Source organism: Talpa occidentalis, unplaced genomic scaffold (genome assembly GCF_014898055.3).
Source record: "Talpa occidentalis isolate TD23 unplaced genomic scaffold, MPIMG_talOcc4v2.1 talOcc4.7, whole genome shotgun sequence".
In the NCBI taxonomy this organism is placed as follows: domain Eukaryota; kingdom Metazoa; phylum Chordata; class Mammalia; order Eulipotyphla; family Talpidae; genus Talpa; species Talpa occidentalis.
In genome coordinates, this window is record NW_023605083.1 from 133,687,801 (window position 1) to 133,712,876 (window position 25,076).

At 64.4% G+C, this 25,076-nt stretch overlaps 1 protein-coding gene across 3 annotated transcripts; it reads right to left on the reverse strand.

Moving 5' to 3' along the window:
* Nucleotides 1-2,151: 2,151 nt before the first annotated feature.
* Nucleotides 2,152-16,148, reverse strand: MXRA7 (matrix remodeling associated 7). Of its 3 annotated transcripts, none has more exons than XM_054689035.1 (4): nucleotides 15,835-15,912; nucleotides 12,109-12,172; nucleotides 8,835-8,931; nucleotides 2,152-3,084 (listed from the first exon to the last, which is right to left on the reverse strand). In XM_054689035.1, the coding sequence occupies exons 1-4, from the start codon at nucleotides 15,856-15,858 to the stop codon at nucleotides 2,970-2,972; spliced, it is 300 nt and encodes a 99-aa protein (XP_054545010.1). In that variant the 5' UTR covers nucleotides 15,859-15,912; the 3' UTR covers nucleotides 2,152-2,969. The 3 variants fall into 3 exon arrangements, with proteins under 3 accessions (XP_054545010.1, XP_054545009.1, XP_054545011.1); XM_054689034.1 differs by lacking the exon at nucleotides 2,152-3,084 and adding an exon at nucleotides 3,985-5,261 and having other exon boundaries at nucleotides 15,835-16,148; XM_054689036.1 differs by lacking the exon at nucleotides 2,152-3,084 and adding an exon at nucleotides 3,986-5,545 and having other exon boundaries at nucleotides 15,835-15,921.
* Between the last annotated feature and the right edge of the window lie 8,928 nt (nucleotides 16,149-25,076).

Here is a 25,076-nt window from a genome sequence, read left to right on the forward strand (position 1 = left end):
CTTGCTGCTGCTCGTGCCGGCTCTCCGCGGACCCCGCCGTGCTCACACTCCGCCTTTCTTCCAGGCCTGGCCAGCTGCCCAGGAGATAAATGTGGGCTTTGTCAGACGCTGAGCACAGGCAGGGCCTTTGGGCAAATATATTTTCTTACAGTCATGTTGGGAAGAACACAAGCACTTCGGAGTGATCTGTTCTGAGAACAGTTCACATTTCAGGTTTAAAAAGCTGGTGACAAACGCAAATCATCCAAAGAGGGGCGCCCCCCTCCCCAATTCAGGCTTAGCTTACATGTCTTTCTTCGGGAAAAGGCGATGACTTTCGGGACAGGAAGCGAGGCCCCAGGTGATGGTGGTTACAGGGAGACTCTGCGGGAAGGAGGCCTGGAGAGGGTTCCAGCTGGCACTTTGGTAAATAGCAACGAGCTGTGTGGTCGGGGCTGCTAACCTGCTCCCGGGGTGAGGCGTGTGCCACGGCTGACCAGCCCGTAGGGCCCCGCGGGGGAGGCAGGGGAGGTGTTGAGGCTGTCTCTCATTGCCGGGCAGATTCTGAGCCCCTCCAACTCTGTCAACCCCAGACCCAGGACGCCCCCAGGTGGGATTCCGTGGCCCTGGGTGCAGTGGGCTGGGACCCTGGTTGCGGCTTTTCACAGCTGCCCGCGGCGGTCTTCCCGCTGTGTGCTCACTCCCTTCAGCCGCTGCCGTCTCCCCCATGGGGACCCCGAGGACCCCTAATGCTTGTTAGTGACCCTCCTGGCTGGACTTTCCTCCCCCTCTGCACTGCGGACAAGCAGGGGGCCCGTTGCTGTCGGCCTGTGGGGTGGGCTGTTAGCTGATGGCTGCGTGTTCAGCTCTGGCCACAGACGCCAGGAAACCTCCACGAACCAGCCCTGGGGCTGCAGGCACGTTTTTTCCAGAGACTCCATGATCTTCCTCACCCGGTATCTGCTGGGCCCTGTGGGGCCAGCCTGAAATAGATTTTGTTTTAAGAGGACTCTTCTGGCTACAATGGAGGGGATCCCAGTGAAGCAGATGAGGTGGCAGGAAGGGTATAAACAAATCGGGCTTGGGTGGCACCAGCCTGCAGTAGCACCGGAGCAGCAGAACCTCCAGCCCGGAGCATCAAGACTCCGGCTCTTCAGACACTGGCACCCAAGTCTCCACCAGGTGACAGAGCAATTCTGGGGTTGACTAGGGCCCATCCCTCCCACCTTCGTCAGAGCCCCACGAGGTCCAGTTACCTGTGCTCAGGTGGCTGTGTGTTGGGGGACACAGCCCCAAGCAGCTCCCACCCTCGGTGGCCCCACCTCCGGGCTAGTAATGGGTTGGGGCGTGGGCACATGGCATGTTCTGGCCACCTGGGGCCCACAGGGAGGCAGGGAGAGGACACCTGGTCCAATTCCCTCGCTCCTAGAGACACAAGCAAGAGATGGCCCTTCTGCTTCTGGATGTGACACCCGGACTCCATCTTGCAACCACAGGGAAGGGGGTCTGCAAGGACTGCCCGCAGTGCGAGGAAGGAGGAGCTAAGAGAGCAGCATCCTGGGCCCGGCCCGGCTGTGGCGGCCCTGCAGCTGTTCTGCCGCTGGACTCCACACGAGGCCAGGCCTGCTCGGGCGTGAGCTGTGGAGCTGGAGCTCTCAGTCCATCTGTAGTCGGGGATCGTAGCTGATGCAAGGATATGAAACGTCCTTCAGTGAACTTTCCCCATAGCCCTGAAAATTCTGCCTCGCGTGTCACCCCTGTTGGGGATAATCAGAGGACAACTCCGAACCCAGAAGGGAATAAAGTCGGCAGCAGGGCACGAGAGAGATGGCCTCCTGCTGCCAGGCGCTGGGCACGGGGAGGTAAGGCCCCACGAGGAGCCCCTGGGAAAGGGAAAAAACGGGTTTAATGACATCAACAGCTTTTAAAAGCAGTGACAAAAAAGACAGAAATAATTTAAAAAGAGAAAAAAGCACTGACGTTTAGCTCGGACGGACACAGAGGGCAGCCCCTCCCGGGCAGCCCGAAAAGCAGAAGCAAAGATGGTACCACGGCAGCGGGTTAGATGTGTCTGTGTGTTGGGGGGTTGGGGGGGGGCTGCCGGAACTTTCCAGCCAGCGAGAGCCCAGGAGAGGCATGAGCAGATCTCCCACCCAGGCGGCCTCACTGGTGCACAAAATGCCACTGTGCCTTTTACTTTACTGTGTTGTTTTATTTCAGCAAATAAAAAATATCACTAAGGGCGTTCGTAGGTTCCCGCGTGAGCGTTCCCTCGCTGGGCTGGCCGAGAGAGGTCTGCCCGGGGCTGTCCAGGGTTGTCCGGGACTGGTCACCAGGTCACCAGCCCTGAAACCTGTCGGCGACCCATGTGTCCCCAACATGGTTCGGTGAGGTCACTTTGGCATTTCGCTGAATGCTGTCCAGGGAGGACCCCTGGAACCCATGCCCGACAACTCCCACCCGCAGTGGCTAGTTCCAGCTGCGTCCTAACCCCCGCAGAGGGGCCTCACCCGTGAGGTTAGGGTCTCATGAGGCGCACCCGGAGGCTCCTAACTCCCCATCCCATTGTTTTCTTTTCATGTGGGGGGAGGTCAGAGTGGAGTTTGGCTTTTGGCTGAAGGAATGCTCAGTAGTTACAGAAGCTTCCAGAAACTCCATGAGGGCGGAATGAGAGTGTGTGTTATTAGACTGGACATGTAGCTGGGACCTGACACTTCCACAAGGCCCCCCTGAATCCTTCCAGCTCTGTGTTGGGGGCTGAGCCTTCAAGTCCGCCTGAGCCATGTCCTGAGCCAGCTGTGGGGCACCTGCGGTCACCTTTGTGGCACCTGGCCTGAGAACTTCCTGTCAAAAGGTATAGAAATTGCGAGAACCGAGCATATCTGTGTATAATAATCCCCATTTACATCTACGCACACGAGATAAAGGAAGCCTAGGAAACAGGGGGGCACGGCCCCAGCCGGTGGGGGCGAGGTGGGGCACGGCCCGGGCTACATGTCGTACAGCCTCAGCTGCTCCTGCACGTCGCCGTCCGACATCTCCCCGAACGTCTCCTTGTTGTCCTTCATCAGCTTGAAGATGGCGGCCAGCTGCTCCTTTTGCACTCTGTCGAGAAGAAAGGATAAAGAGGAAAAAGCGGCTCCCGTCCCAGGCGGGCGCCATGAGCCCTGGAGCCGGGCGCTCTGGTTGGGCCCCTGCTTGCTCTGGAAAGAAACCAAACCCCTCACTACGCAGCAGCTGGCTGGGCCTGAAAATGCCCCCCAGGGTCCTGAGTGTTGGGTTTACCCTGGAGATGTGGAGTGACGTTGTCACCCAGGCCTCTAGAGCCTCACACCCTCCCCCCGCCTCCTTCAGTGCCGAGATGCTGCCCACCGCACCAGGGAAGCAGAGGGCCACCGAGAGGCTGGCGCCCACGAAGAATCCGCAGAACCAGCCTTTGACTGGGGACGAGCCAAAAGCATAGAAGGATGCCTGGTTGGCTGGGAAATGGGCGCACGCAGATGTGCACCCCAGGGGCAAAGGTGGGGTTCCACTGCCTAGAGGAAGAGACGCTTTTTTCTGACTTGCACAGAGACCTTGTGGTCAGCAGGGCCTGGTCAGCCAGGCGGGAGCTCGGCTTGTGCCCCCTGACCTGGGTGGGGCAGCCGGACCCGGGCGAGGCAGCCGGACGTGGGTGAGTTCTGTTAGCTGCCATCCGAACCCCACGCAGCAACGCCCAGGAGTATAAACACGACAGGGTGGGGTGACATTGGCTGCACTAAGCAGGGAAGGGGTGGCGCTTGTTTGTTCCTCTCCAGTGTGGGGTGCTGCTCAGCATGGCCCGGTGCCGAGGGCTGGCACCTGCACCCCGCTCAGTTCCTCCCTCCACGCCACCCACGGGCTTGGCACTGGCCCCTTCAGGGGACCTAAACCAGACCCCTGGGTTGCTCCCTGCAGCCAGGGGGATGGTCGCTGTGCGGCTCAGCAAAGCGCCCCCTGCGGAGGGCACATGCCGCCCAGCCCGGGAGGGCGCCCAGCCTCTCCCAGTCCTGCTGACCCCTGCCCGCCCATCCTGCACACAGCTGCCTCTCAGAGCAGTAGGCTCCTGCCTGGTCACCCCGGAAAGTGACCTCTACAGTCCATGTGCGTCCAGAGAGCAAGCACCTGTGACCAGCGCCTGGACCTGCAGCCTGAGAAGTGCTGTGGGCGGGAGGGGAGGGCTGGGCCCCTGCGAGATGCGCCAGCAGCGCCCCGGTGTGCCTTGGGGGTGGGCACTCGCCTCCTTCAAGAGGGTGGGCCTGGCTTGTGCTCCCCTGGGGGCAGAGGCATCCAGACCAGAGAAAGAACGCCCATCTGAGTGCGTTCCAAGAGATGACGTTTAAAAATAAAAACAAAGCATAACTGAAAAATCACAGAGTCATGGAGATCACCTACGCAGCGTTTATTGGACCAAACCAAGGCTGAACACGCAGATCCAGGCCTGGCGAGACGCGGGGCCGTGCCCAAGGCACATTCGGGAAGTTTCCAGAGAAACCTCGGGAATGAACCTGGAGGGGTCGCCCCTCACTGTCGGGAAGACGGGCCTGGACCAGGGCCCCGCTGGGGGCTGGGGGCCGTGCCTCGTGGGAGCGTCCATCGCCCTCCCCCCGCCCCGCGTCTGCGTGGCCTGTTCTCAGCGCCTGAACCAGAGGAAAAGGTCCCCGGGAAATGAGCCGCCCGGGGGCTGATGCCGGGCATTTCCTGGCCTCCCAGTAAATGGAAAACGTTCTCTATAAATGTACTGCTCAAAAAATGTTTCAGGAACACTAAGAACCAGAGGTTGTGGGTAGAAATCTCGTCAAGTATAAAATCCCAAGAAGCTAATCCGGGGCGGAGTGGACGGCGGGGCAGATTCGAGCCCATCCCTGACCCCGGCGGAAGGCCCGGCCGGGCAGGCCCTCGGCGGACACTCTTATTATTGCTTCTCCTAAGTGAAGGCGCAGGGTGGGCCGGGCTGGCGAGGACGGCTCGAGGCCTCCTAGTGATGAGGCTCCCCTACATGAAAACTCTGGGTGACAGAAGCTGCCGCCGGCACTGGGCCCAGTGGTCAGCGGGCGCCTCTCGCCCCACAGCCCAGGCAGCCACGGAGGAGGGACGTGGCCCCCGGGCAGGAGGGCGGCGGCGCCCTGGCCAGTCGGGAGCACGGGGGCCGCCTCTTCGTCCTTCGACCTGTCTTTTGTGGTTGCTTCAGTGAAGGAAGGGGCCGGAGGCTGGGCTGGAACTGGTTGGGAAACGACTGCGTGCCAGCCTTGATGGCATCTACGCTGTGAAGGGTGTGTGGGGAACAAGGTGAGTGATAAGAAAAAGTCTGGGGTGAGCGCAACCCCGAAAACCCCCCAGCTTAGCACCCAGAGGGACAGCCCAGGGCATCCCCAGAGGCCCAGCCGGGGGCTGCTGGCGGGGCTGGGTCCCAGCGGGTCTACGGGCGAGATGCACCCCGGAGCCAGCTGGGCTCCTCTGGGCGCTGCGCTTTGTCTCTCAAGCTTTAAAGATGCCAAAAGGAAAAGCCTCCAGGAGGAAGCTAAGGCTAGCGCCATATTCTTCGGTTCTGTAAAGAGAAATAGGGAGAAAAGAGAATTGATGTCACTCGCGCCATCTTCCGTGCTGGGGGGACGGGGGCGAGGAAGGAGCATGTTTGGCGTTGCAGAAGCCGGGCTGGGCCCCGGGGCCTGGGCAGGGCAGTGGCTCTCACGGCAGCAGGACAGTCTCTCCACGGGCCTCCCACCGCCCGGTCAGGGGGTCAGGCAGAGGGCAGCCTGGTGCTCCCGGTCCCGGGCAGTGAGGCTGCGCTGGGGATGTCCCCCCACTGGGTGATTTCCTATTCTGCAGGCTGGGATTTGCCCCTGGGGGTCACTGGCCCCGAGGGTGGGGAGCCCATCACTGCCAAGCACCCACGGGAGTGCCCTCTGCCGGGCCCAGGCCGGGGAAGGCAGGCATCTGGCGCGCTTCTCTGGCGCCCTCTTCCGGATGTCAGGGTCAGCGCACCTTCTGGAAAACCACACCGGCCCTCCCGCAGGCCCCGGTCCAGTCTCCTCTTACCCTCGCCCATGATGCCGTGTGGACACCTTCTACCTAGTCATGTCCACGTCCAGAAAGGCCAGCCCCGAGCTGCGGACCTTCAGAGGAGTGGGTGCTGGGGCCCTGGGGCCTCAGTGGTCAGAGTGGGCCTGGTCGACCACCTGTGTTCCCTCTTCTCTGGACCAGAAGGTGGGAAGAACGGGGGGGCAGGCAGAGAGGGGTGGACGAACTACTTTTTCTTTTTCCTGCCCGACGAGAAGCCATCTGAGCTCGCCGCCTCACTAGCTCCAGGGGCCCGGGGACAGCCCGTGGCAGGGAGCACAATCACCAGCCTGCAAGCCCACCGCCCCAGCCGCACCCTGAGCCAGAGGCGGCACCTCCCAGAGAAGCTGCGACAGAAGCCAAGGGCGCCCAGCCAGGCCCAGGCTACGCTGAGGACACGTGCTCCGGCTGCAGCCCAAGGGGAGCCCCCGGAGCCACCCCAGAGCCGGGTCTTCCCTAAGCAGCAGCGAGCGGCCTCTGGGTTTACAGACCTCAGCACTTTCTGTGCCTCGGGCAGGAGCCTGACCTGGGAGCACCGGGAGGAAGCAGCTGGGCCTCGTACTTTCTGTCCTGCCGTCCTGCAAACGTGACTATGGCCTTTGAGGACAGTGTTTCCCTAAAGATCTAGATTCCAGACACTGGTACGTGGGCCAAGTTAATACATCTGCGGTCGGGAATTCACAGCGTTTATCGAACTAGCTGGCACCTGACCGGGCCCCAGCGTCAGGACAGGCAGAGACGGTCGGAACGTCTCAGTTGTTGCTGGTGGTTTTAGCGAATGGACGATGACATACGTGTCCTTTCCCCACGACTCTGGGCATTATTGGGTGTCAGCTGCCCTGTCCCTGGGGAACTATCATGCCGTCGATGAAAGGACAAAGCCAAGCAGCCTCTGCAACCCCAAGCATCACCACGCAGGGACAGGAGGGGCCACGCAGGGGGCGGGCACCGCGTGGGCAGCACATGCAGGGGCGGGAGGCGTGAGATGACACAGGCAGGCATGCGGGATGGCCGCGGGGAGCATGCAGGGTGTGGGGGGGTGATGGAAATGGACATGGACTCCAGCGCCACCCGGTGACGACCACGTCCTCAGCGGGGCCACACTGGCGACCACTGCAGCTGGCAGACGAGGAGGCGAGGACACCCCCTTCTCCCCAAGGGCAGTGCTTGGGCACAGTCTGGACCTCACAGCAAAGTGTGAATGGGGGATCTAGACACCCCAAAGATCCAGTAGGGAGAGGCCCCCTGGGCAATGCAGAGTCTACTGCTTTAAGTTGAACAGAGAAGGGACATCCCCTCCTGGCTCTAGGGACACAGGCGGTCGACCCTGGCCCCAGCTGGTCCCCAGGCCTCCTGCCCCAATGGCGCTGCCCCTGAGAACTTGCCCCTGAGCTCAGAGTAAGCAGGTCTGGCACCTCTGTCCACGGCACCTCGGCGGGCTAGGCCTCCAGCCCTCTCCCCTCTAATGTGGGGGCTGTGAACTTTAAGACAGGAATAACTCAGGCCTGTGGGACAGACGGTGTCCATTGCAACTACTTGGTCGCTGCTGCAGATCACAGAAACAACAAGAGCCCTTCCCCAGCCTCCTGGATGCAGAGAAGCAGGGGCGGTGGCCACTGCTGGGCTGCCACTGCTGTCCCGCTTGTAGGTCCCAGTTTGGGAGCTCAGGGTTTCTGCCCTGCCTCGCCCGTGAGCTGCGACGGGTTCTGCCTGGGCCCCGAGTGCTGGAGCCGGAGCGGCTGGGTGGGATGGAGCAGCTGGGTGGGTTATGGAGGTGGTGATGGGGGCGGGACGCAGACCGTGTCAGTGTGCTGTGGACGCCCACAGACGGGAGGGGGAAGCGCCACTAGTCTAAGACACCAATCTCCTTACCAAAAGGATTTGCAAGAATATTTGTGACTCGGGACCTAAGGAACTTGCTACAGGGAGGTGAGGTCAGAGGTCAGCTCAATCCTGAAATACAAAGGCAGCGTCATGGGCACCAGCTCCGGGGCGCCTGTCCCACACAGGGTCTTCCTCCCAGCTGTGCTGTGATCCCACCGCCTCTCCCTCCACCCCGGGTGGATAAGGCCCTGGCGGGGCTTGGAGCACATGCGGCCAGGAGGGGCCAGGAGGGGCCACGGGGTCAGGTGCAGCCTGGCGAGAGGCAGTGAGTGGGCGTGAGTGCTGCATCCACAGTAACAGGCTCCGCCCTCCCTGACTCTACACTTCCAGAAAGGTCCTGTGGCTTCCAGAATGGAGTGGGCACTGGGGTCCGGCTGCTTTGCTGGAGCAGGCCTCCACGGGCCGACGGGTGGAGAGGAGGTGCCAAGGGAAGCCCACAGGTATTCGGTGGGGTGCAGCGTGGACAGGGGTGCAGGGAGTAGCCTGATTCTAGAGAAGCTGCGCAGCCGTGACTCCCCGAGCCCCGGAGCAAAGCGGACAGAAGTGGACAGTGCGGGGGGCGAGGGCAGCTGTGTGAGAAGGGGCCTGCCCTGGGGGGCTGCATTTGTTGGGAGCGCGGCCGGGTCTGCTCCAGGTCTTCCCGGTGTCCTGCACTTTTTCCTTTAGGTGTGGGAGTGGCAAGGGCCGGGGTGAGGTTGGGTGGGGTACGGCAAGAAATGGGGCCCCCATGCCAGCCGGGCCCAGGGAGACTGTCTCCAGGGACTTGTGCCACAGGATGGGAAAGACGCCCCCAAGGGAAACAGGTGTGGGAGGCTCAGCCTGGCTCCTACACGACCATGAGGGGTTGGCCTGAGGGCCTGGAAGCAGGACGGGGTTGGGGGGGGGGTGCCTACCTCTGCTCCTCCTCCAATTCCTCCTGGCTCATCATCTTCCTGTACTGGCTCCCCCGCAGCTTCCCGGGGCTGTATCTGAAGGAGAAGGCCTCTCCCCCTGCGGGAGGGAGACTGGATCAGGGGGGCCAGAGGCTTGGGTGCTGGGAGCCTCTCCCCAAACTCAGAGTCCCTTCCCTTTATTAGTTTCAAAAGAAACATCGTGGCCAGAGGCCCCCTGTAGGGTAAAAAAATTATCACGCTTTCCCGCCCTCCCGCCGTGAGCACTCAGGCGGGATCCCTGCAGGCCTGCGTGGCGCCTGAGCATGGGGCCGGGCCTGGGGAGTGTGCACGCCTGAGCCTGCAGGCCAGGGCTGTAAAGACGGCTCCGGGAGGACACCAGAGAGAGCCCAGAGAAAGAGTAAAGAATCCTGGGGGGCTGGGGAGTCGGCTGCCTGCCTGCCTCCCAGCCGGCCCCCCCAGCCTGGCCTGGGCCTGCCTCCCCGCCTGTGTACCTGGTTCCCTGAGAGCATTAAAGCGTGAAAAGTCCACTGAGGGCTCCGGACCCGGAGCTCGTCTGCCTGAGTCGAGAGAGAACCAGCCCTGGGCCCGCTGGCACTGGAGCAGGGTACGCGGGCACGGGCCTTCCTCCCCTCCACCTGGCCCTCCTCCCACACCCCTTCCCTTAAGTCCTGCATCAACGGGGGGACAGAAAGGGGGACACAATGAAAATGGGACGGCCCCCTCGACGCACAGCCCCACGCCCAGACCACAGTGCCCACCCTGTTCTGAGCGGAGCCTTTCCTGGGTGCCCATCTAGAAAGCCAGGCTGCTTTCCCTGCCTCTGAGGCTGAGGCCCAGGGCCGCGGGGGCAGGAGCTGCAGGTGGAGGGGCTCATCTCTGGGAAGCAGGTTGCATTGGGGCGTCAGGGACCCCGCCAAGCTCCTGGGGACCTGTGCAGCAGCGTGAAGGCAGGTGCTGGGCACAGAAGCCAGAGGAGCACCCTGGGGGAGGCTGGGCTGTGCGTCTGGGGGATGGCCCTTCATTCCCCCCAGAGGCAGAGAGGACAGGCCGGGGACAGAGGCGCAGTGGCCTGTCTTATCTAATTTTCTCGACTTCTTTCCCAGTTCTGCCCTAGACTGTCCACCCCTCTGTCACTCAGACACCCCACGCCTGGCCCCAGGAGGCCGCGCCACGTGCCTGCCCGGCTGATGTGGGCTCCAGGGGAGGAGAGGGCCTCAGCCGCTCAGCTTCAGGGTCTCTGGGCCACAGGAAGGAGATTCGGGATGCTACTCCGGAACCCAACGAGTTGGGGGTGTGTTTGTGGGGATGGGGGTGGGAAGCTGGCTGGGTCCCTGCCCTGCTCTCCCCAGCCAAAGCCCAGCTGCCTCCTGAGGAAGCTGTCACTGGCTCCCATTCACTCAGCAAACATTCAGCGAGCGCGCGAAGTGTTGGGCCGAGCTGCGAATAAATCACACGGCTGTGGCGCAAGCAGAGCTAAGTAACTGGGGCACAGACCCGGCCCAGGAGAAAGGGCCGAGCGGGGGCGGGGCTGCGGGAAGTTTGACAGGCCCGCGAGGCAGTGAGGCTGGGGGCGAGGAGCAAAGGGACCGGAGGACAAGGGGGGCGGGAGGGCCCCGTTGCCATGGAAGCTGGGGCTAGGGGCAGAGACAGTGAGTCCCCCTCCCCCTTCACTGGAGCCCCCAGCTCCCAGCAGCCCCGTCTGGAGTCAGGCGCCTGCGGCACAGGGTTCGGCTGAGTCTGGGGGTCTGGATGCTCTGAGGAAATCGGGGCTGCTGCCTCCCCGGAGGGGTTGGGGGCCCCATCCTGGGTTCCCAGACCAGGACAGCCTCAGCACACACTGGCTCCTGGGCCTCAAAGAGGCATCAGGCAAAGGACACCCCTGAACCCCAGAGCTGGGGACATGTAGGCATATTTAGAAAAAGGGAACATGGCGCCTCCGGGCAGCTGGGCCGCCCCAGATTTCCCTACGGGCCGGGTTTGATGAGCCTGGTGTTTCCAAGCCCGAGCGAACAGCGGCTGGAACCACTTGCACTGAGGCTCACGGGCTGGGCCGGGCGCTCAGCCAAGGCCAATTGTGCTGGCCTGGGGGTCCGCACCGCGGGGAGGGGCCTCCGCTTCCAGGAAAGGCCTCTCCGCGGCTCTAATCGATTTGCCTCAGCCCAGTGGCGGAGGGGCTCGGGCAGCTCACGTGTTCTGACAGCTGGGGGCACACTCTCCTCCCTGGAGGCAGCTGGGGGTGGGGCTGTGCAGGGGCGGCCATCAGAGAAGGGGGGGCCAGGGAAAAGGCATGGGAGGGTGGGGGTGGGGCTCGGCAGCGTGCGCTCCAGGCCTGCCTCCCACTCCTTGGGCAGCTGACAGCATCCTGCACCCAGCACACCTGCGGGCATCTCTGGCCACTTGGCAGGGGCAGCACCAGGGCCACAGTCCCTGCAGCTCAGAGGGAGAGCGAGGGGCCTCCCGGAAGGGTTGGTGTCCAGGCGTCCGGGCCTGCCCCCGCCCGTGCCCCTACACCCACCCTCCCTGCTCTGCGGGCAGCCTGGCCCGGGCACTCACAGCCCCAGGCCGTTGCTGCATCCCCGCAGGCCTCGCTCCGCCGTGCCCGCCAGCAGGCCACTCGGTCACAGCTACAGTCTTGCTCTTTAGAAGTTATGAAATATTTCAAGCGTACAGGAGAGCACAGCGAGGAACAGTGCTCCGTGTACTCGCCATATAGATTTAACAAATGTTGACATTTGCTATTTTTGCTTCAGTTTTTTTTTAAAGAAATGAAACATGAAGCTGCAGCCGGAGTCTCCCCTGCGCGGTCCCGCCTGTCATCTGGGGCGCCCAGGGCCGACACCCGGCTCCCACCCAAGGCGCAGCGGGTCGCTCCCTTTCTCTCTTCCCGCCCCCCGAGTCTGGGGGTCTGCAGCCAGGAGCCGCCGAGTCAGCTGCAGAGCTCAGGCATCAGCGCCTCTCCTGGGGCCTTTATCCTGCAGTGCACGGGGCAGCAGCTGTGAGCAGCTCGGTCTCCGTAAACAGGCCGGAGACACGGAGGGAAACATGGAAAGCACAGTGCGGTGGGTGGCGGGGGGGTGCCGGGGCCTTGGCAGTGGGGTGCCCAGGGCGTTTGCTGTCCTCGCAAGAGTGCCTGCCTGGGTTTACGGAGACCCAAAGCTCCACAGAGGCAGACCCAGCCCTCTCCCCACTTGTCAGCCTCCAGCCCCTCCCTGGTCTGTGTGCCCTCTGGGACCGGGGCACCCCGCCTCCAGGGCTGTGATGCCAGTCTACTCACCGTCCTCTTCCGTGGGCCCTGCTGGAGGTAGGCCCTGCCCTCCGGCCAGCTCTGGCTCCTCTTCCTGCAAGACAGGGAAGGAGGTCAGGCGGGCACACGGGCAGGGCTGGCACGAGACCACGCACAGCCCTGGGTGTCAACCCCAGGGGTCCTGGCCCTTGCTGTGACGGCCTCTCTCCAGACTTGATGGCACCAGCACTGCCTGGAAAAGCCGGCTTGGGTCCGCGAGGGTGTCCAGGCACCTGAGCCCACTCAGCCAGCATGACAGACCTCGCGGGGGCTCAGAAGAGGAAATACCCGCTTTGGCGCTGCAACCCCACCGCCAGGGGTCTGTTCCAGATGGGAAAATCAGTGGTCTGTTGGGTTTTCATAAAGAGGCTGTGTGTGGCTGAAAACAGGACAAACTGACAATGACTAGACGTCTGCAGAAGCGAGCGCTCTCTACTGTGTGTGCGGGAGCCGGCGGGTTAACGCCGCAGTGACAGGCCCCACGCAGCTCCGGTCCTGGGGGACAGCGCACGAGGGTGGGGGCAAAGGGACTAACAAGAGGCGGCACTGGGAGGCGCAGTCTTCACCTGGGTCAGTGGCGAATGGCAGCAAAGGCAGAGAAAAGGCTTCTGGAAGGGGCCTCCCCTGGTGGCGCAGCGGTTGAGCCCTGGGCTGCGAAGCTGCCCACAGACTCTGCAGTGCCGGTTCGATCCCCGGCCACCGGCGAGGGTCCCACGTGGTGCAACAGACCTCTCCTGCCGTGCCTGCTGCTCCCCTCAGCAGTGTATTTCAGTCAGTCTGCCTGTTCTGCTCCCCGCTCTGGCTCTGATGAATCCTCTCACCCTCCCATGCTTCTGAGTGTACACAGTGCTTGTGTAAATAAATAAATAAATCTTTAAAAAAGAAAAGAAAAGGCTTCTGGAAGGACACGGAAGTGTGGGCAGCGGCTACCTCGGGGAGGGGAGCTGGGGGGCTGCCTTTCATCTCCCATTTCAGCATAATTTGGAGTTTCTGGAAATAGACAGGTACTTCTCTTGATATGTTCTAAAAGGCTATCCAGGGGCCCTGGGACAGCGAGAGGGACTCTGCCCGCCTCCCCTTTACCTTTGGAAGAAAGAATGAGCGGGACGGCGGGAGGAGGGAGGAGAGAGAACCGAGCATCAGCCTGTTCTGGGCTGGACCCCAAAATAAGCCCATTGAGACCAGACACCAGGCCAATTCTCCTGTTACGGGCAAAGCACAGATGGAGAGAAAACCCCCAAGCCGGCGCGCCCCCTTTCTCCAGAACCTCCTGGGCCAGGACCCAGGGGCCGCCGCCGGCTGGCCCCGCAGAGGCTGGGAGAATCAGGAGTTTGCACTTTTCAAGTCTGGTGCTTTGCCCACGGCTGGGACTCCCGGGGTGGCTGTGAAAGCAATTTCGAGGCAGCTACTGGTGTCTAACACACCGTGTAGCCGAAGTCTTAGCGTGGGTTTGAACTTTAATAATTTCAAAAGCAGAAAGTCTACAAATTTACTTATCTGAAAGGTTAGTTATTTACATTTTAAATATGTGGACGCTTCTGATTCCAATTCACCTGACGGCCGTTCTAGCTCATCTTCGAACCTTGCAAAGGCAGGTCAGGCCGATGGCCAGGGACTGGGGGGCCTGTGCGAGTCCAGCCTTTGGGTCTTTCCAGGATCTGATGCAACCAGGACAGTTGGGACATGACCTGAAGGGAGGTGGCCAGTCTCAGAGGTGCCCTGGGGAGAAGACGCGTATCCCCAACTCTCAGCTGGTCCAGAAGCAAAGAATTGAAATGAAAAAAACCCAGCATTCAAATGTCAAGAAACTAAGCGTAACAGGAATTTAAATAAGTAAATATCCAACTGATGTGTTTTGTGGGTTTGTAGCATTTACACTTCTTAGGTTACGAAAACTTCAAATTGCACCAAGACTTTGGGGGCAACCCCAGACCCCAGAATTAAATTGAAGATAAACAGTGCATTGTGTGTACAGCAGCGCTCGCTTTATAAACGCCCTGGCCTGGCTCTGCACCTTGTTATTTGGGGATGCAAGTTCAAGTACCTTCTGACTGTGAACGTAACGAAGTTTAAGACACGGAAGGGCCACTGGCTGTTTCCTGCCTACAGAAACCTCGCTCTTGAGAAGACGCGGGGTGAGAACAGCCGGCCAGTGTCCACCACCCCCCGCCCAGGTGCTGTCATGGCCCCCGCACACTGGACCTGGAGTCCCGGAGCTGCTTGGGGTCCCCGGGGGAGAGGCCCTGGCTGTGGCTGCCCCGAGGCCATCCCACTGCACCCTAAATTCGAGCAACTGAACTCTGGCTTCTGCGTGAGCTGACGCGCGAGGCTACTGTCACCGGCAGCCCGAGTCCTGGCGGCGAGAACTCTTAGAGGGGCCCGGAGGCAAGGCGGGACGTGCGGGGGCTAAAGGGCTCTGGCGTCTGCACGTGTTTGTCGCATGACCACATGAAGGACCGGCCGCAGCTGGCCCGAGGCATGCATGTGCGCCCCACTCTCAAGCTGGCACCCCCGTGGCGCAAGCAGGATGATGCCTGGAGCTCAGGAGGCTCTGCAGACCCCAGGAGAGGCCGCGGCTGCAGGGTCCGTGGCCAACCTCGCAAAGAGCCGCCCCCGCTGCTCTCCTGTCCACGCCGGGCCCTGAGAGGCTGCACAGTCCCCGTGTGTAGGGGGCTGGTTTCGTGCCCCAAGACCCTAGTCCTGCGCGCCTCAGACGGTCACTGTCTGGAGAGGGTGTTTACAAAAGCAATGATGTTGAGATGAGGTTGTCAGGCGGGTCCTCCCCAGCCCGACCGCGGTCCCTCTCCGGGGGCCCTGCACACACGCTGAGCAGAGGCCGGCGGGACACAGCGAGAGGCAGCGTCTGCCAGGGGGAGAGAGGCCGGGAGACGCTGCCCGCCCGCCTTCGGCCTTTCAGTTCTGGAGAAAACCTTTTCTGCTTTTCGGGCCGCCCAGAGCGTGGGCCTTCGTCCGGGCAGCCGAGCGAGGAGAGCCTGAGCAGCTGCCCTCACAGGGGCTGGTGTCGCCGCGGCCGGGCCCCGTGATGTCCAGTCCGGCCGACCCGCGTCTCCCCACCCCAGTACTGGACAGACGCCAAGTCTTAGCTGCGTGCGGCCTGGGAGGCTTTTCTGATTCGGCTTTTTCCTCCACCCCTGTGGGAGGGGGTGCTCCGGGGAGACCCAGCCTGGGGCAGAGGGCCGGGACAACGCTCCTGGCAGGAGCCCACAGCCCGCTGGACCGTCTGCGGCAGTTCAGGGCCACCTTCAACGTGTGCCTGCCGGCTTTACTTGGCCCTCGGTACCCCCAAATATCTCCCGGGGGGGGACCTCTGGGGCCTGAACAGTGCCAGGAGCCCCAGAGCCAGAGAGCACCAAGAGGCGAGGGGGCGGTGGCAGTGGGGATGGGCAGGTGGCTGTGGGGCTGGGAGGGGTGCAGAGGGGGGCTGGGGGCACATTCCCCTTTGTGGTGCCCCGGCTGGTGTGGCCTGGAGGCACAGTGATGGGGAGGCTGCGCAGGGAGGGGAGCAGCTGGAGGCAGAGACAGAGGGGGGCTGTTGGGGAGGGGAAGGCAGAGACAGAGAGAAGGACGCGGCAGGGAGAGGGATCACACAGTCTGTCTGTCTGTCTGCCAGGGAGCTGGTTCTGCCCTGGCGTCCTGCTAACTGCACTGCTGGGACGCGTGATCGGCCACCAGGGCCACCTCCTCCTGCGACGGTACCTGCCCTCCTGGTTGATCTGGCATGATCTTGGCAGAACTGCAGCTCCACCGGGTAGGCCCGAGGGACGCCCATCCCTCCCTCCCTGCAGCTGCAACAGCGATAACAGGCAGCTCTGGAATGGGCTGCCCTTCCCCCAGAAGAGATGGGGAGGCCAGGGAGGTGCCTGGCTGCCTCCTGGCTCCCCCTGCGGGCCTGAGAGGCTCCCACTCCTTCCAGAGGCTTCCATCAGGCAGCCAGGTGGAGCAGAGTTTGCCTTCAGAGGGGCGTGCGGACGGCAGCCATGGCCACAGCGTCTGGGGCTGGCAGGGGCAGGTGGAAGAGGGGCAGTTGCTCTCCTCTGCTGGCCCACCCAAGCCCGCGGGACCTGTGCTTTCTCCTCCCCTCAGGACCAGAGCCCTGGAGCCGCAGCTCCAAGGAGGGGAGGAGGGGGCTGCCCCCCACCTGCGTCCCGCCCCCCCACCCCAGGGCAGCTCTGCTCTTGCACTGTCCCCAGATGCCAAGTAAGGCCGAGGCGGGTACACGTATCCTCTGCTTTAAAACCTGTTAGAAGTGTTAGGGGGAAAGGCTGTCCTAAAGCTCATTCCATGCAGGCTTCGTGGACTCCACCCCCACCCCAGGCCAAAGCCACAGACACTGGGAACTCCAAATCCCATCCCCACCCAAGGGAAGGTGGCTGGGACCTGAGGGTGGGGTTCAGCAGCCAGGTGGGTATAAAGCCAGACATGTGGGCTTTGTGGGGGGGTCCCCCATTTTGGCTCCCCGCCAGCTCGCAGCCTCCGGCCAGCTCTGAGAGTGACTTTGGGTTTCCAGGTCGTCGGATCGGGTAGGACGCATTAAAGACTTTATTTCCCTATTTTCTCCCTGAGTTGTCCATTTTCCTTATTTCCTTTTCCCTTGTAAATAAACCTTTTATGAACCTTTTGTGTGTCCTGCAGTGGAGTATTCATAAGTCCCTTGTAAGCGCGCGGGTGAGGACCCACAGCCAGGAACCCGTTCAATATCGGGGCTGCCCTGTAACAGAAGGACCCAGAAGTGACCTCAGTGCCGCGTGTAGGGCCTGGATCGAGAAGTCGTGGTCTGTCCCAACCAACAGGCCCCACTCGGCACAGGAAAGACCAAAGGCGCCGTCCCCGGCCACACGGGGGGAATTAGGTGCAGGAAAGCAAGTCGGAATGACCAGGACACGACGGACCTTTGCACAGAGACGCCGGCCACGGCGCACGCTGACCGAGCCAGCAGGCGTGAACAAACGCTGCGAGCACGCTGGGGTCGAGGCCGAAGAAACGGGGTGGGCTGGAGGGGTGGAGGCGGTGGTGGGGAAATAACATCGCCAAAGTAGAAACACAAAACCACAAGACCCCAAACTCATAGAAAGCCGCTGCGCTCACGCGGCTTCTGCCCAGTACGCGGCGAAACTTTGCTGACTCCGAGGCTGGCCAGACGCAGCAGCAGCGGAGCAGTCGCCTCCTGGGCTGCCTGCGCCCAGCTCTGGAGTGGGCAGGGACAGCGAGGCCCTGGCTCACGCCTGGGGCAGGACCACGAGTCAACCTCGCGTTTCTTTCCGTTCTGCCGCTGCTGCGACGCAGCCGCTCCACAACCGGTGCTGCCGGCGCCGGAACGCGGGGGTGCAGGCGCGACCCTGCTCCCTGGGCTGACGCACGGCGGCTGACAATGCACAGGGAAATCAAGGGTGACCTCACGCTGTCTGAGTGCCACGAAGAAACCAGACTTGGGGGGCGCCCACGGCCACGAACCCGTGAAGGACCCTCAGACTTGGAAGGTCAGGAGGAAAGATGCCGTGACGAGCCTGTGCGGAGGGTCTGCCGGGGGCAGCTCGGCCAGGAGGCGAGCCAGGGGGCCACTGAGGGCTGTGGGGAGCACTGGCAGTTGCTGGTGCCAAGTCCGGACAGTAAAACCTTCCACCGCCTGAGGCGCCCTCAGGCCGCCGCCCGGGCTGGAGCCCCGGGGCCGATCAGATCTCCAGCGCTGCCGGGATGGGTTTGGTTTTCAACGGAAGCCACTGGCGGGCCGCGAGCAGGAGGCCATGGCAGCAGTTCCCAAGATCCCGCCGGTGGCCGGGTGTGGCGCGGGCGGGCAGCAGGGAGACAGGTGGGACGTTCCGGAAGAGCCCGGACAAGCCAGGCCTCCAGCGGAAGCCGGAGCGGGGAGCGGCCAGCACCTGGATTCCGGGCGCCGGGATGCGGGACGCAGTGAGTGCGGCCGGCGGCCCGGCCTGGGCTTTTGGTAGGGTGGCTCAAGAGGGAGACGGAGACCGCTCGCCAGGCGCGTGGATCTGAGGGCCTCCTGAGGGGCCCAGGTGGTCAAGGGGAAGTGCCTGGCGGGTGCTGGGCATCTGAGGAGGCGTGCAGGGGTTGGGGGGCCGTGCGCCTGGGCCTCACGGGCTACTGACCGCGGGTGGGGGCTCAGTCGGGTCCCTGGCAGCAGCCGCGGCAGGCGGGCTCCAGCAAGAAGGCTGCCCTGATACTGGGAACAAGGAGCGAAGGGAGACGGCGGGTCGCCGCGGACCCCAGAAGCCGGGGAGGGGGAGCAGAGGCTTAGCACAGCCCAGGCCGGGGCAGCGGGCAGCCGGCTCATCCGCTCCGGGGCGCAGGCACCGCCGGGCCACACTGGCTCTGGCTTGGCCGATGGGGCGAGCCCCAGTCAGCCCTTCAGAGGGACAGCGCTTGGCTCTGTCCCTGCAGAGAGGATTCGAGGACATCAAAGCTTCCTCGAACACCCCAGCGCACAAGCTGCGCCCCACCCAGCTGCTCCCCGGCCACGGAGTGGGGGAGGATGGGAAGAGAACTCAGGTGTGGACAAGATCAGGTCTACGGGGGTTGAAGAAAAGGAAACGGCCGGCTGGGTCTGCCCTGCCACACGCTGGGCCCCGGTTCTGAGTGATCCGGCCTCTGGGTCCGTCCCGCGTGCCCTGCCCTCGCCAGCCCCTTGCCACAGCGTCCTCGGCAAGTCGCAGAGCCCGGCCTTCCCGGCGGGATCTCGGAGCCAGCAAGGCCAGCGCCTTCTTCCCCACCAGCCAGACCGTCGAGGGGCCAGCCTGGCCCCGCGTTCCGTTCTCTGGGCTGCTTTGCTCTGACCTCGTGTTGGAGAAACTTCAAACCCTTGGACAAAGGGGGCGAACGACCCAATAAACCCCCTTCACGGAGCGGCAGCAGCTGTTCATGCTCTGCCAGATTTGCTCTTGCCTCCTCTCTACACACACACACACACCACCCCACACCCCCCACCCCATACACACACACACACACCCGTGCACACACCACACCCCACGTGCCACACGCCCCATGCACACTCCACACAGCCCCCCCCCACACCCCACAACACACACTCCACAACCCACATGCCACACACACACACACACACACACGTACGTGCACACACACGCCGCGACTTGACGGGGAGGATGAGAACATGCCGAGACATCTCCAGACGCGCCGGGCTCTTCCTCAAAGCAAGGACACTTTCTACCCAACAGCCCCGTCCCGGCGGGAGACAGAGCAACGCACGCAGCCAGTGACGCCTTTGGAAACAGGCCCTGCGAGCCCCAAACATGCCTCAGCGCCCACCCCTCCCGGGGCCAGGCTCCAGCCACGGACCCAACTAGCCTTTGTGCCGAGGCTCCGGCTTCCTTCGGTCCGGAAGACTCTCCTCTGCCTGCTGGGGCCTGGTGACGCCGGCCGGTGTCCCGACTGCGCTTAGAGCCGGGACCCTGGCGCCGCCTGCTCTAAGGCCGCAGCTGCGTGGGCGCCTCGACCCTTGGCCGCCGCGGCCGTCTGGTGTCCTGCGGGGCCGCCTTGCTGGCGCCAGCCCCCCCATGAGGACCTGCGGACCTAGGACCCAGCCTGCGCCCCGCGCTGGGGCTGCCTCCTGGCCTTCCAGGCGACAGGCTCTGTTCTTGGCCCCTGATGGCCCATAATTCTTTCGGGGGAGGCCGGTGGGAAGCCTGTCGGGCGTCCCTGGCTGTCCACACCCGCTCTCATCCCTAGGAGAGAAATGAAAAGCGGTTCTAATAATATAACCCTGCCTTCTGCTCTGCCGCCCGCCCGGGCCCGGTGGGTGCCTCCCCCCCATTTCTCAGGCCCTCGGGGCCCCCTTCACCCGCTAGATTCCCCGGCACAGAGTGACCCCAGCTGCAGGGAGGGCTGCTTCCCGGCTCCGGGTCCTTCTCAATAATCAGCTTTGTGAGCCGGAGCAGCAGCTGCGGCCTCCCAGGGAAGGAGGGAGCCGCTAATGGGAGAGGAGGGGCGGGAAGGTGAGCCCGGCGCCCTCCCTGCTCTCTGGGGGCCGCGCTCAGCAGCTGGGCAGCCTGCCCGCCCGCGCCCGCTGCCCCCCTGCGCTGCCCCAGGGTCCGGGAGCCTGAGTCGTCTCCCCAGCCTCCTTCCCACCTGCCCCCCAGCACGGGCAGCGCGAGAAGCAGAGAAAGCCCTGGACCCGCTCGCGGGAAGGCCCCAGCCCATCGAGACACTCTCCTCACGGCTTCCTCGGGGGTGATGCCACCTGGCAAGGGGGGTGTGCATGGCAGTGGGGCCGCGGATAGAGGTGTGCGCCCCCCACGCCTGTCCCCAGGTTACCTTGGGCCCCCACCCGTCCAGAGAGGCCCCGGGACTGGAACCCAGACGGGAAGGGCCAGAGCCATGCGGGGGAACCAGAGCACACGCGGGTCTCGAGTCTGTGGGGGGCCTCCTGGGAAGGGGGCGCACAGTCTCAAGGCAGCCGCCGGGCAGCTGGCCTGTGCGGGGCGCCGAGCGGTGCCTGGCCCATGAACCAAGCGGCTGCCTTGGCCTTCGACGGCCGCTGGCCCTCCCGGGACACGCATTCTTCAGGCCAGAGACAGACGAGCCGCGCTCCGTACACCGCAGCACTGACCCCGCTCTCACGCACGTCCCATCGCAGGGAGGGCTGGAGAAAGTTCTCTTCAGAGTGCTGTGACCCCCAGGCTGGAGAAGTGATGGGCTCCAGCGAGGGCTGATGGAGAGCGAGGGGCGGTGTGGAAACAGCCCCGGCGCCTCTCCTCTTCCCAAGGGGCCGAGTGTGGGCAGCAGCCCCAGATGCGGGAGCAGCCCTGCCTGATCAGCACGCAGACCCCGGCCCCCTTCAACCCGCGTGGGGGAGCGAGAAGGCGGCCCCCGTGCTCCCCGGGACGCACACGCCAGGCCCGGCGGGCTGGGCAGAAGCCACTCCAATGACACAATTAGTCACCCACTCGTCAAGCTCAGCGCCTGCCCGGAGGGGGCTGGCACGCACTCAGCAGAGAGCAGGGCCGCTGCCCGGCCCCAGCGTTTGTCCATTGTGCCCGCAAGGACGCGTGGGCACCCCAGGACCTTGCTCCCGGCTTCTACCTCCCCGCAGCCCCCCAAGAAAAGGGGCTGGGGAGTAGGAACAGGACAGTGGGGGCAGCTGGCCTGGCTGGCCTGGGCAGGCCAAGGATGCTGAAGTCCTGGACTGCGGCCTCCCCGCGGGCGGGGGCGGTTTCCATGCAGAGAGGCCCTGGGAGGAGCCTGGGGGTTGGGTGCCGGGGCGCTCAGGCCCCTCCGTAGGGCCAGGAGCCAGACAGCAGTGAGAGCCGGCGGGGGCTCGGGGTGGAGGTTTGGGGCGCTCCGCTAGGAGCCACGTTCGGGGTGCTCGGGGCCAGGTTTGGGGTGCCCCGCTGAGAGCGAGGCCAGGTTATCCACAGCCCCGGGAGTCGTGCCAAGCCCAGAGCAGTCTGCAAACGACAATGGCGATCGCGGGGCCTTCTGCCAGCCTCACCCCTGGGCTTCCCGAGCGGTGACATCACTGCCTGGCCTCCGGATGTCAGACGATCCAGAAACGGCCACGTCCCCCGCCCCCTTGAGCAATATTGTTACTATCAAGGCAACTCTCCGCAGGCCCGGAGGGGGCCGCGCGCACGTGGTCGGGGCGCGGGGGGCGCGGCGAGCAGGACGCCCCAGCACAACTCGGCCGGGGTGTCCGGCGACACTTTGGGGGGCGGGGGGCGAGTTGGCTCCACCACCGCCCTTCCTGCGGGCGCGGCGCGGCGGGGCCGGCTCCTGCGCGGGGCGCGGGCCGGGGGCGCGGGGCGCGGGCCGGGGCGCGGGGGGCGGGTGCGTACCTGCCTGGCCTCGGGGGGCGCCTGCTCCTCCGCCTCGGCCTCCGGCGGCCCCGCGGGCTCTCCCGGCCCTGCGGGCGCGGCCGCGGGCTCCGGGGCGCCGGGGCCGGGCGGCGCGGGGGCCCCGCCGGGGGCCGGGGCGCGGGCTCCGGGGACGCGCCGGCGGGGCCGGGGCTCGCGGCCGGCGCGCGCCGCACCAGCAGCCAGGCGAGCAGCAGCGCCAGCGCGGTGGCCAGCGCGGGCAGCGCCGCCAGCAGCTCGGCGGGCGCCTCCATCGCGCCGCGGCCGCCCGAGTGCCGGCCGCCGGGGACCCCGCGGGAGCCCGCCGCGCCCCGCCCCGGCCCGCCCCGGGGCGGAGCCCCCCGCGCGCCCCGCCTCCCCCGCCCCGGGGCGGCTCGCGGCGGGGACCCAGCCCCGACCCCCGGGGGCGCGCGGCGGGGCAGGCGCGCGGGACGCGGGGCGCGCGGCGGCTTCGGAGCCCCCACCAGGCGCCCGGCCCGGCCCGGCGCGGCCCCTCCGGGTCCTCCTGGGGCGTCGGGAAATATTAGCGGATGCCCCGGGCCGGCTCGGAGGGGGCGCCGGACCGCCCGCCAGTGAGAGCCGAGCACCAGCCCCCCTCACGGCCAGCGCTGTCCAGAGCGCCCCGAGGTCGCCACTGGCACAAAGAGGCCATTGCCGGGTGGCCGCGGGCGCCCTGCGGGGAGGCGCCTTCCCAGCACAGGCCTGCTCGTGGGCGCTGGGCTTCCCTCCCTCGCTGACCTCTTGGCAGAGTTCTGGAAGGAAGGGGGTGGGTGTGAGGGCGGCTGGAATGGGGAGGAGTCCGCGTTGCTGGCCCCCCAGATCCCCCAGATCCTTCCAGGGTCCACCGCTGAGCTAGTTGTCCGCGGCGGTGACCAAGAACATTTCCCTGCCACGCCCAACCCCCGTTCGTTGCTGTAGACACGCAGGGTGGGCAGAGATGGCCAGACACAGGCTGGGGTTGAAGACAAGGGCCGTGTTGGCTGAGGCTGCATGTAACGCTGCCTTGGGGCGCGCCAGCGCCTGGGCTGATGTGGAGTCCGCCCAGCTGGCTGCAGTTCTTCTTTGGAAGTGGGAGGTGCCCGCAGGCCCTCAGGCCCCCTCACCAGCTCCAGCTGAAGCCTGCTGCCCCCGCCCGTCATGTTAGGGGCAAGGCGAGGGGTTCCAGTGATGGGAGACGATGCCCCACAACTGCTCGTGTGGAAATGGGCTTATCTCCCAGGGAGTCGGGGCCACGGGACCCCTGCCAGTGTCTGGGCCGAAGTTTTGTTCCCTGTCCCCTCGGGTAAAGTGCTTTTAAGAGGCCCTGCTGTGCAGGAAACTTCAGTTATACCCCGTTGGCTTTCTGGATGACGCAAAAAGCCAGACTCCATACTCAAGCCGCTTTACTTAAAATGCTGAACAGGCTTCATCCAAGTGAACGTGAAGAAGACCCGTCGAGTGGCAGGCCCACAGATCAGCGGTGGGCCCAGTCTCACCTGGACACTGCTCGGTGTCCCCCAGCGAGTTCGGGAGGGTGGGGTCCTTGCAGAAGGTCCAGGTCCCTCGTAGCAGCAGGTAGCAGGCCGGGGCCGGTTCTCTGGACACTCAGTGGGGCAGATGGTCCAAGTTTCTGAACCAATGAGACAAAGCTGAGCACCACCCACGGGCACCTGCCCTCAGGCTCTGCAGCACAGACGTGACTTCAGGGTAACACCCTGGCAGAAGCTGGGGAGGGGGTGTGAAGGAGAAACCAGAGTCCATGTGGCACCAGCAGCCGTGACGGGGACACACGTGACATACAGCTTATTTGTGGAAATGCTACACACGACTCCAAGACCCAGAGCAGCGGGGCACACGCCCACCCCCAGACAGCTCCTCGCAGCACGTAACGAAGACGCCTGCTCCCTGCATGCGTCTCTGAAGTCCTAAACCCCAGGGAGGCTGGGCCTGCACGCCTGCAACGCACCCGCCCCTGCAGCTGTACTGCGGACCCCGTAGACGCCTTGTGTGGGTTCACAAGGGAGCCGCCCGCCAGGTTCAAGATCCAGTGACCACGCGAGTCCTGTCCTCCCACGGAGAGCCCTCCACCCAGCGCTGGCCGAGGCCCCGGCTTGCTCTCCGGGGGTGAAGACAGGGGTCCCGACCAGGACAGTGACGACGGGACACTGTCCACCAGGGCCCGGCGCCCAGATGCGGGTTGAGTGCTTGAAAGGTGAATAAATGACACCTGCCGGCGTGAATAATGCCCCTGTTCTCGCTGGCTCTCCCCTGAACATCGCCATGCTACTGAGTCTGGAGGCGAGCCTCTGGCGCCCATTTCTTCTGATGCCCTGCCCCGGGGCCCCCATACTTGCCTCGCCCAGCCTGCCCCCTGCTCTGTAGTGGCCACTCTAAGCCCCCTCTGCCAGGCACCAGCTATGGTCTCGGGAGAATGACCCCCAGTGAGTCTGATGTGGCCGCCCCCTCCCCACTGTGGCCGCCGGTCAGGAGTGGGGGCCCTCATGACTCCTTTCTCAAGGCTTCCCCACGTCGCCCCTGCTCTGCCTCCAGCACGGTGCGGCCCAGTGACTGTGTGAGGGGCTGGGCGTCTGCCCCGGCTACACCAAGCAAGGACAGTCACACTGGGCCGGCAGGTCATGGGCATCATCCTGAGGCTTCGAGGAGAGGGGACTTGGGGCTGGACCTCGTCTCTCTGGAGACTGTTCCCCACACAGGAGTCCCCCTGAGCGTGCGGGGAAGGTGCACTGGGTGGGGGATCTCAGGCGGCGCCTTGCCCCGTCCCACCACGCCCCCTGGCGGCGGACAGCCCCGCGGCGCAGGCCCTCGGCAGCTGCTGGCAGGTTTGAGGGGCAGGTGAGTGTGAGGGCCCCTAACGGGGAGACACAAAGGCTTTTAGAAGAAGGCAAGAAAGGAAAAAGGAGAGGGAGGAGGAACACCACTCAGACAGGAACCCCAACAGCTGCACCTCAGAGCTTGCCCCTCCTCACCCGCGGAGCTCTCCAGCCAGCCGCCCCCCACTGCAGGCACACGGCGCCCTGAGGAAGGCAGGGGGGCTGTTCTCCGCCCACCCGCACGCCTGCCTGTCGGCACCTTAGGAGGGGAGCAGAGTGGACTCGGACAACGCCGGGACCAGCC